This window comes from Sardina pilchardus, chromosome 21 (assembly GCF_963854185.1).
Source record: "Sardina pilchardus chromosome 21, fSarPil1.1, whole genome shotgun sequence".
In the NCBI taxonomy this organism is placed as follows: domain Eukaryota; kingdom Metazoa; phylum Chordata; class Actinopteri; order Clupeiformes; family Clupeidae; genus Sardina; species Sardina pilchardus.
Genome location: NC_085014.1, coordinates 25602728 through 25613644, shown reverse-complemented (window position 1 = coordinate 25613644; position 10917 = coordinate 25602728). Strand labels below are relative to the sequence as shown.

Below are 10917 nucleotides of genomic sequence, written 5' to 3'. Positions count from 1 at the left end.
TTTTTGTTCACTGTTTATGCATGACACGGTTTCAAGAGGACAATTGAACAAATGATACACAAAATAAATGTCAATAATTTATTAAACATGATGATAAAGTGCATAAAGCCACACTTTCATTGGAAGAATGCCAAAACAGCTTATCCAAAGATTTAGCTTCTTTTTTTTTCAGTCAAGCAGATGATATTAGAGTTGTGTACATGCCAAAGTCCCTTGGCACAAAGTGAACCCAGGTCAATCAAATAATAATAAATTGTATAACGAAAAACATATCAAACTGATCAGAGAAAGGCAAGTATGAATAAGTCAAACTTTAGAGGGTGTCAGTTACTCAAAGCATAACGTAATTAAGATGTGTTTCACAAACAATGGTATTTATCTTTCATAAAACAACCTTTTACTTACTGTGTAATCAAACACAGGCATATCATACATCTGTACATCATTACTCTGGGATAGAAAAAGATTATCTTGGAACATTTTCTTTGTCTACATATACAAAAGTACTTAAATAAAATCTATATACACACTGGGGAATTATGGATATTATATAAAATAATATAAAGCAGCACTTCAATTTTAACCTCTAAATGTTAAAACTTAGGAGATGTAGGTCTTAATTTTTTGTATGATTTCCGCACAACAAATGGGACATTTGTGTAGGGAATCTGCGCACCTCTTGCAGGTGGCCAAGTGTCCGCAGGGTACAAATACCATGCAAGCGTCACTGTCCATGCAGACTTTACATTGTTTTTCCCTTTGTAGCTTTTCCAGCTTCTCCATAGGATTCTCATCTGAAATCACATGATTGAAGTTTTGTTTTTACAAAAAATAAACAAAGAAAGAAAATTAATTAGGGAAGGGCGGCGTGTTCCATTTGAAATACTGAAATCCTTTTCTCTGTCACTTTCCCCAGTTATGAGCAGAAAGTAGCAAATGGAACACCCCCTGATGTCATAATCAAAATGAGTTGTCAGCTCATTTGAACCCCAATTAATCACACATTTGAATTTCCAAGATGGTTGGGCCCATTAACAGTAAATGAAAGCTGTGGATATGCACTGTTCATCAGTAGTTCTAGCCTATTTGTTGTGATTGATTTAATCATAGAGAACAATAGCCTCTATCTGTCACTATGATGCTACAACGTTTTTTTGTGTAAAATACTGCCCAATGCTTCGTTACAAACTGGTATTGCCATATCTGGTAACAACTGCTAAATACAGACAATTACTAACAAACTGTAGCATCTTGTTCTTAAGACGTATTACACTTTCATCTCGGTTTTTGCTCAAATGTGACATTTTTCACTGATTCAGCACAAAGTGAGGATTCTGTCATTGTACACAAGGACTATGAAAGGAAGCAATAGAGACACGGTGCTATACGTACCATCATTTGAATGGGAGCCCTCAGGATCATTATCAGCCGGGTTGCTGAGCACATCCTGAATAAGATCCTCAACGCTGGAGTAGCCCTGTCCAACCAGACGGATTTTCTCCAGAATGGCCCTCTCTACCTTGACGGGGTCAAAACCCATCTCAACAGCTTTCTGGGCAATCTCAGACTGCATGATGTTTGTTGCTGAGGAATCAAAAGAGCAAAGTGACTATTGTGGTAGGCCTTTCAGTTTTTCCATTCCTGACTTATACTCCAATTCTACACTAGCATTGAATGTGGTATTTATTTACCTCTCTCCTGCTTTGAAAATCCATTCTGGTGATGACTTGAAGCCTGGAAAGAAGGGAAGTAAAATTAACAGAATTATTGACAGAAGAACTTTGAGCCGTTATAAACTTCACATGTTGCTGAACAACTTACCGAATTGCTCTTGCTTGGGCACTGAAGTTGTATGCTGTTAACAAACTCATTACCCTTTTCTGACAACAGAAAACTGCACCTGTTCATTCCCAAAACAAAACAATGCATACACCCAAATGAATGGTGACTGACAAGATATTATAAAAATAGAATAAAAGTAGCCTTCGCTTCACTGAAGATGAACTTATTGCAGCAGAGAACACACTTAACAATGTTTGACAAGAGCAAGATTACCCTGGATAGTACTTGGCATGTTGTTCCCAAGGATCTTCCTCTGGTTGCCAGTCTTTCAGACCTCCCCCACACTGGAAACATTTGACACCGTCTGACGCACCTGTGTTTATTATTGACTTTAATTTAACAAGCTACAACATTCGTTATAGACGACATTATTAATACTACACCGTGTTGCATATCAACACGTCAGCTACTCCCATGTTTAATACTTTATCGTGAGGAACACCATGCTGCTTTGATCAAATAATGTATGTGGCATGCGATGAATGACAACGTTCTGGGGTGCAATGCTTCAGCGTACCTGAGCTGTAGAACCCTGCTCTGGCCAGCCTCTCATGGTCCACAGGATGCTGCCTACCAGCAAAACTCCCCAGCCTTTCCTCAAAGGACTCCATCGGGACCCGTGGGCCACTCTCTGGGGGCTGTGTGGAGGGGACATTGCCAACATCATGGCCCAGGATGAAGAAACAGTTAGGGAAGTGGCGGGAGTGTTCGCTCCACGGTTCATCCCCGGGCTCCCAGCCGGCCAGCATGCCCCCGCAGCAGAAGCACTGGACCTTGTCCTGCCCGAGATAGTACAGCCCAGCCTCAGCCAGCTGCCGAGGGCGAACCGGGGCAGAGGCAGGCCACAATGTACCGAAGCTTCTGATGCGTGCGTCTTCCACGCACATCTCGGGCGTCATTGGGTATGTGGACTCATCCACCACCTCGCCAGTGCGCAGTCTGAACTCCAGGGCCTCGGCTGCCTCGTCGTACACGGAGCCGTTGCTCAACGGGTCAGCGTCAGAGCTGCCAGTGCGGTGCACGCATTTGAGGAATTGGCAGGCAGGCGACGCCTGAAGGTGACGTTTCACGGGTGTGTCGGCACTGCTCCAGTTCTCCACCGTTTGCTGGCAGCTGAAGCAGCGCACACGGTCCAACTCACCCGTGAAGTAGAAGCCAGCCCTGGCCAAACGTTCCGCAGACACTTCCTTAGTACGGGGGAAGTGGCGGAACGACTTGACACGGGCAGTTATAGTGGACCACTTTGTTGCTTCGTCTGTCTGTAGTTCACCGTCGTTTCCAGCCATAGTTCGACAGATTTGAAGAAGTTTCTATTACAAAAAAAAACAAGTAATCAAAGCCAGTTAATAATGCAACTATGTGACCATTATCTTCATAATCATTAATATTTTGTTAACACTTTGAATCATGCTTCATGGTCTTGTGTTACAATGTCAACATAAAGTAAACAATGAGATATTCCTCTATGCGGTCCCTTTAAGAGCCAACCCCAGTCACATGTGTGCCTTGCCTTCTACATGTGCACTGTAGGTGGAGCACAACGCTTGTCACATTGCAAGTTTAGTGTTGACAGTCAGGGGAAATGTAAAAACTTCCCAAGTACAAACAAAATAGTTCCAGAGAAGCCACGTGGAATTAATTACGCGTCCTTAAATACATGCAGGCAATTCACCTCTAAAATATTACAAAATTGGCGAAATGGTAGATTAAAGGTTACGTAACTCTTGGAATGTCAGCGAACCCGCTTAAATGGCCCATCCTTAAATTAATGGAGGCGTGAGACGCTCCTCTTTTAAGATTATGTTTTGGAAATGCCGTAACCATAACATGTCGGCCTAGTATTGTACGTTCCCAATTTACTGTCTTCAGCGTACGCCTGAGCGCGGCTCAACTTAGTCTAATATCCGAGTGAAAGCATAAAGTTATATATTGAATTTCACGGGTCATTTTATGACAGTTTGATGTGCACTAAACATGAAGTTGTTCGCTCTCAGGCGTGGTAGTAACTGACAACAGTCATATCATATAAACTTACCCGAGTAGCAATTCTGAGCGTCTGTCTGGTTTGCCATCGTCTCTTTGTGAACCGAAAGTGACACTGAAGTGACACATGGTAGCTCTATGTTTAACTACAGCACAAAAGAGTACCTTCGGGATTCTTCACTATAGTTGTCCTATTAGCCAAAACATGGTGTTGGAGACCTAACTGTCTGCGAACTGTGGAGATTGCAAACAGTAGAAAAACAAAGCGACTCGGGACAGCAAAGCTCAGATGGATGTCTGAAATATTGCTGTCTCCAACTAATAACGACTCCTTGCTTAACACTTCATTATAACTAATGCAACTCCACAACATCAAACGAATGTGTCATTTAATCGTATTAAAGCAGAACAAGAAATAAACTACGCAAAGTAATGTTTGCAAGATTCGTCATTTTTGGACTTTGACCGTATACTGTGTCAAACGATAATCTGCTAGCAAGCTAACATAGCTAGCAATCTATTTGGCTTGGCACGTCAAATTAAAAAGTCATAATCCTTACCTTCACAGTTATGCTTGTTATTGAAACGTGTACAATACGCCGATAAACGTATATTATGTTGTGCTGTAATGTCCTTTAAACAGTGTGAGGTCCACCTTCAGTAATGATAGGCCTGCGACCGACTTCTGTTCCTTATACCTTCCGGATGTGACGTTTTGAAAGTCCATGCCAGGGGTCGCTTCTTCTATCTTGACCTGACACACATGAGTAAAATCCCTGTCTCATTAAAAAAAAATTCCAGTCTCAGTTTTGACCAGGTTGATCTTTTACTGTCTATGGTTTCGACCAGTTAGCAGTTATAACTATAGCTATACTGTTGACGTAGGTGAGAAAGCATGGGCGTTTAACCACGGAATGAAATTTATTTTCAGCATCAAACACCCTGGATGAGGCTGCCCCTGACCACCAGGATGTGGGGGAGAAAGCAGTGTGTAAAAGTCATTCACAAAGTTGATAGCCCGTGGGTATGTCTTGTTCTTGCTTTCATAATACATTAGTCTCTTCCTGATTGTGCACTATATGAACCGGTGATGTTGGGGGTGGCATTTGAGGTCATTTAGATGTTCTCCAGAAAGACTGTTCCAGGTTCTTTGAAATGCTCTCAGCCACGTAGAACTATGTGGCCCTGTGCTGTTCCATTGCCAAACCGGGTTAAGATGCTCAATTATGCATCTTCAAAGCTGTTGAGGATTTCACTATTGATAACTTTGGTCTACCGCTCCTCCCTCATTGAATCAGTCCTCACTTTCAATATATCTTCCTGGTACAACCAACTCACCATCAAGCACAAAACAAGACTCTCCCGGATAGTAAACCATGCTGCCAAAATAACTGGTTCCCCCCACACCCCCCTGTCTGAGCTGTACAGTCGCTCAGTGATCAGGAAAGCCAACCTGATCACAGCGGACCACTCTCACTCCCTCCATCACTCCTTCCAGCTACTACCATCAGGCAGGCGTTTCAATGTACCACTGGCCCGGAAGAATATTCACAAGAAATCCTTCATCCCTTCTGCAATAACCATACTAAACAACACAAAATGATTAACACAGCTGATACCTCAACACCCCATGTCTTGTCCTTATTGTCTGTGTGAATGTTTTAAATTGTGATTGGAGCCTTGTCAAAGAACATTTTCTGTAACCCTTGTGTGACAGACAATATGTATTATCTAATCTAATCTAATTTCTGCCTTTTCTTAGTCTTTCCATCAATGCCAGGAGACATCAGGATTTCCTCACAGGTGTTGTGCCTTCAGGTATAGGCCTAGGCCTACTACTCGTGATTTGAACACTCCCTCCACCAGTCTATCCAATATATGCACTGGTGGTTGTGCAAATTCTTCTTGGGTCTCTCATTCATTCATTCATTCATTCATTCATTCATTCATTTATTCTCAGATGTTCAGGCCTCATTTTCAGTGAAGCTGACATTACAATGAAACACTGAGACAAATGGTATAGTAATTTACCTATACAGATACAACAAAATAAAATAGATAATAAGATACTAACTGTTAGTGGAAGAAGGTAGAACAAATACATAAAATAATAGGCTAATAATGCTGATCGTGTCCGCGTGACCTATGGCCAGCTGGTCAGCTGTCAGGTGAGGAATGCAGAGAAGCGATGTCTGTGATGAAAGGCTTGGTAAGAAAAACAGAGACTAGCTTGATATACCAATTATTAAATGTGTTGTGCACCATGTTTTGACATGGTTTCCGCAAAGATCCTTCATTACTACCTTATATATTACCAAGCCTGGTGTATCCAAGAATCGAGGGAATTTGTGATCTAGGATGACTGAAGACTGGTCTGGATCGTGTAGCAGACTCTGACGGTGCTTGACGGTTGCCTTCATTTTCTCCTTTACAATCTGCTGAATGCTTCATCACAAGCACCTAGCTCCGCTTTAACCCTCTCTGGTTTCCGTCTGTGTCAGATTAACCAAGACTTCACAATGCTGTTTGGAGAAGACGTATCGGGCAAAATGGGCAACGTTCTACAAACCATTCAGGATTATTACTGTGTGCAAAAGCCTTCACCCTGGTATTCATGTGGATGACCTTCTAAATTAAAAGTTAAAATACAAAATCTGGGAGGTATATCATTATAGACCAACGAATGTATACCCAGCTCTTGGTTGAATAGACATTTATTAGATCCCAAAAAGCTCTGCCTTAACGTGCCATGTCATTAAGAGGTGTTTAGATGCCTATCCAGCTAAAGGAAAGTGGTAAATCATACAGTATATATTTTTGTTTTGCATAAATGTGGTAAAAAAACCCACCTTTAACACTCTTAGGTGGGGACAAGCATGGTGACATTCCTTGACAGAGTTGGATCAGCAGAGCCCTTCCTCCTATGTGTTGGAGAAAAGAAGAGTAGTATCCAGAAGTTCTACGTCATCCTCGATCAGAAGGCCATCCCCTGTGTGGTGCAGACATCTGTGGCTGCCTTCAACGAACCTTTTAAGGCCCACTTCGTCTTTGCTGTATCCTACGATGAGGCCTTGTGCAACTTTTACACCTTCATTCAAACTCTGGGATTGATGTCGGCACTACAAAACAGTAGTAGTAGTAGAGTCCACGAGTCAAGGAAATCCGGGCAAAATTTGATCATACTGAGGTTTGAAAATCTTTACCTGCTACCTTGCAAGGTACAGCACAACAGTTGCTCCAGTTTTTCAGTTGGGCAATCTTCATCTTGCAGTGCAATCTTGGTTCAATGGAGGAATTTGTAAATGATATCCATGCTCAAGCACATGACACTGTTCTTAACTCAACACCTGTTTCCAGCAAGAAAGCTTCATGAAGATGGCATGTTCAAAGACATTAATGATGGTTCATATTTCAGAAATCACCCATTATTTTCACAGCAAGAACGTGCTCTTCAAATTCAGCATTATTATGATGATTTTGAAGCGGCCAATCCAGTAGGATCTGTGTTTACTTTATTTTACGAAATTTGCTGAAAAATGAAGCTGAATTCCGTTTTGATGAACATTCATCTTGTGGCGCTTTTTCATTCAGAGGACTTAAAAAATATATATGCATGGTTTTGATCCTATCCTACCGCCTCTTGTTCATGATTTAAACGTTTTGGAGATACAGGGAATCCAGGTGCCATTTTCAGGTACGCCATTAAAGGGGTCTGTTATTCAGGTTACTGAGGATAATTGATGGACTTTTTGGTTGAATCGTTCAGTGCAACGTACTGTTGTCGATCTTGTTTAACTGACAAAACATGTTTGCAGTCAGTCTTTAGTGAGGATGACCCGGACTTCTTTGCAAAAAAAGAGCTCTATTCAGAACACTGCAATGCCATAGCACAAAATGCCGCTCTAGTTCACTCATTTGGTGTTAAGAAAACCTGTTCCCTAAATGCACTGCAAGTTTTTCATTCCTCAGACAATTACGCAGTTATTATGCACAACCTACTAAAAGGTGTTGTACAGTATGAGTTAAAGCTTCTTTTTTGCCGTATTTGGTGAAGGACTTAATTTATTTAAACACCCTCTCTCAAAGGATTCAGAGATTTAACTATTGTTACAGTGAGAGAAAGAACAGACCCAGTGGAGTCAAAGTTAATGATGGTGGCAATGACCTTGGGCTCAATGCCATTCAGTCTTGGTGCCTCCTGTGAAATACTCCCTTGATTTTTGGAGACCTAGTTGACCAGAACAAACATGTATTGGAGTGTGATTTTGCTTTTGATTCAGATTGTAAACATTGTATTTTAACCAATTATAACATGGTATGATTTTTTGAAGCACCTCATTTCTGACCATCACAAACTTTTTAAGTTGGTGTTTACAGATAAGAGGCTAATCCCAAAGCATCATCTGATGATACTCTACCCCAGATGTATTAGGAAAAGGTCCACTTATACCCTTGTGGTGTATGCAGTTCGAAAGCGCAACTTCTTTAAGAAGTTGATAAATAATTGTAAAAGCAGAACCAAAACATTAGTGAAGAAACATCAGCATCAGTTGGCTTTTCTTTTCAGTTGGCTTTTTTTTTTTTTTTTTTTGGCCTTTAAAGTCATTACCATGCATTTTGATGATCACCTGAATGCATTGAGGAGGTGGACAGGGTGTTCAGTGTAATGTATCTATAAAAATATCAATGTTCTTGCAATATGCAATGTTTCTGGGACAATATTTGCGCCAATAGGCACATGTTGTTATCATTGTTGTTGCTGCCATTGACCAATTAGGTAGACAACAACAGTCCTGACAAGCTGACAAGCTACCTCTTAATGACATGGACATGATGTAAACATGGCTTCAAACCGACATTTAGCTTGCTAAAGGCGGCTCTCATTACTATTTGGCAAGAAATATTGTAGAGATGTTCAGATTTATAAATATAGGCTTTTATCTGAAACAACATTCAGTTCAACCACAACATTAAGATAGGCCTACTGACACCATCATACACTCTTTTAGTTAATCATTTCTTTCTTAAATAAGAATGTTTGGTTGCTCTCTTCTGTGCAGTGCCTTATCATGTTATTCCTGAGCTATATAGAAGGCAAATGATCAAACAGCCTCTAGACCTCAACATAACCTGGTCACATCACATGTTCTTGCAGACACAGACACATAACAATGGTATCTCTCAAAAACACAGACTGTCCAAAGGTGAACACTGTATCAAGATGTGGTCTCGACTGGACTGACTTTTGTTTGTAATTCTCACTATGTATGACAAAACCAACAGACAGACCTTGCAACACCATCAACAACACAGCTGTCAAATCATTATCGGCCTAACTGATCTACTTGGTGACATTGTGTAATTCAAGTGAATACCTGGGAGCAAAAATATGTCATTTCATATGACATCAAAATGAAATGGGTTCATAACTCAAATGCCATGATGTTGCAGGGGGTAGGCTACATTGGGACTGAAATAATAAACAAGTAACTGGGCTTAATCAGGATCGCTGCTAAAAAAACACTGGGCCTTATAAATAATGATGGCGAGTCAGTCCCTGGATCCCTTGAACCTTTGAACTGGACAGACTGGACACTGGACCGTTGCCTTTGAAGCATGTTCTGTCAGTGCTGGGCCTTTAGAACCATACTTCCATCACCCCCCAACAGGGGCGTAGCCAGAGGGGTGGCTCCAGGTGGCACAGGCCACCCTTGAGATTCAATTGGCCACCCCAGGTGCCACCCCAAAATCTTAGTCTACTATTCGCCACTAACAGTCAAAGGCAAGACCTTTCTTGATGCACTTGCAGCGTTATAGGCTACATGGCTTATTGTTTTTAGCATGTGAGTTTACAATAGGCCTACAGGCTCCTGCTTGCGTTAACACGCAAACATATATTTACCTATCGCATCTGCCAGTGCCCATTTATCTTATCACACACACACAAAACCCAGTATTGCGACTGTGGAATGACATCATATAGGCACATTTTCTGCCTATTCTACTCAGCCAACACTGAGTATGTATTGTAAATAGTATACTGCCCTAATGTAATATTGACATTGTGGAAAGTTTACATAGCTTAGGCCAGTGTTTCTTTGGTTTTCTTTGGGTCGGAACCGAAAAGTGGGTTGTGGTACTGATCTGAGTGATGGGTCGCAGAGCTTGTGGTTAAAAAGAAATTTAAAAAATCACCAATTTAAAATGCTACCTGATCAGATCTAATATTGGCCCGTTATTTTAATATACTTTATTCATAGCCTGTCAGTCATTGCCATGGCATGGACATAGACAATGTTTATGTGACAGGTCATGTTAGATATAATTTTAGGGAGCTAATTTTATAAAAGTATGCATCATTTTAAGATATCATGTTAAATGCAAGTTGGCTGCAACCCTTAATACTTGAAGTAAGATAGAATATGGATTCACTTAAGTTGAGGACAAAATAAGACAGAAACCCCTGTGTGTGGGGTGCACATGAGAGCATAAAACCATCCAAACTAAAATGCCACATGGAAACAACGCACCCCTGTCAAAGACAAACCTGTCAAGTAGTACTTTGAAAGGTAACATCAGCAGTTAAAGACTTCACAAATGTAATGCCAAACATCTGCATTTTCCAAACAAGTAGGCCAGGCACTTTTTGTGTCTTACCATGTAGGCTACTTCACCATATTCGTAGGCCTGAAGGCTGAATATATATATAGGTTGGTCACAACTTTATGAACATGTGAAATTGTGGCTTCCAAAACCAGACCAGTTAAACAAGTAGGCCAGGCACTTTTTGTGTCTTACCATGTATACCTCACCACATTCGTTGGCCTGAACGCTAAATATATATATATAGTTGGTCACAACTTTATGAACATGTGAACTTATGGATTCCAAAACTAGACTAGTTAAGAACCACTGGCAAAAAAAACATTTCACACCTCCACTTTTGCTCAAATGGCCTAATTCCTGAACGGGTTGATCAGAGCTGAAAATGAGCTGAAAACTGTATTTGACATTTTATCCAATTACAACGAAATTTGATGTGAAATATGGCCTTTGTCTTTCAATTTCTGAGTATTGAGTAATTTAACAACT

General features: G+C 40.9%; 1 protein-coding gene across 2 annotated transcripts; it reads right to left on the bottom strand.

Annotated features, from left to right (window-relative positions):
• Window positions 1-64: 64 nt before the first annotated feature.
• xiap (X-linked inhibitor of apoptosis) lies at window positions 65-4524 on the bottom strand. 2 transcript variants are annotated; one of them, XM_062524814.1, is made up of 7 exons: window positions 4386-4524; window positions 2360-3152; window positions 2056-2155; window positions 1822-1900; window positions 1692-1734; window positions 1393-1584; window positions 65-794 (listed from the first exon to the last, which is right to left on the bottom strand). In XM_062524814.1, the coding sequence occupies exons 2-7, from the start codon at window positions 3126-3128 to the stop codon at window positions 601-603; spliced, it is 1377 nt and encodes a 458-aa protein (XP_062380798.1). In that variant the 5' UTR covers window positions 3129-3152; window positions 4386-4524; the 3' UTR covers window positions 65-600. The 2 variants fall into 2 exon arrangements, with proteins under 2 accessions (XP_062380798.1, XP_062380799.1); XM_062524815.1 differs by lacking the exon at window positions 4386-4524 and adding an exon at window positions 3878-4346.
• Window positions 4525-10917: the final 6393 nt, after the last annotated feature.

Coding starts and splice junctions, on each gene's coding strand:
- xiap (XM_062524814.1), bottom strand. CDS start 3,128: ATGGCTGGAAACGACGGTGAACTACAGACAGACGAAGCAACAAAGTGG. Junction 2,156..2,359: donor AGCAGGGTTCTACAGCTCAG/GTACGCTGAAGC, acceptor TAATAAACACAG/GTGCGTCAGACGGTGTCAAA. Junction 1,585..1,691: donor ATTTTCAAAGCAGGAGAGAG/GTAAATAAATAC, acceptor TTGATTCCTCAG/CAACAAACATCATGCAGTCT.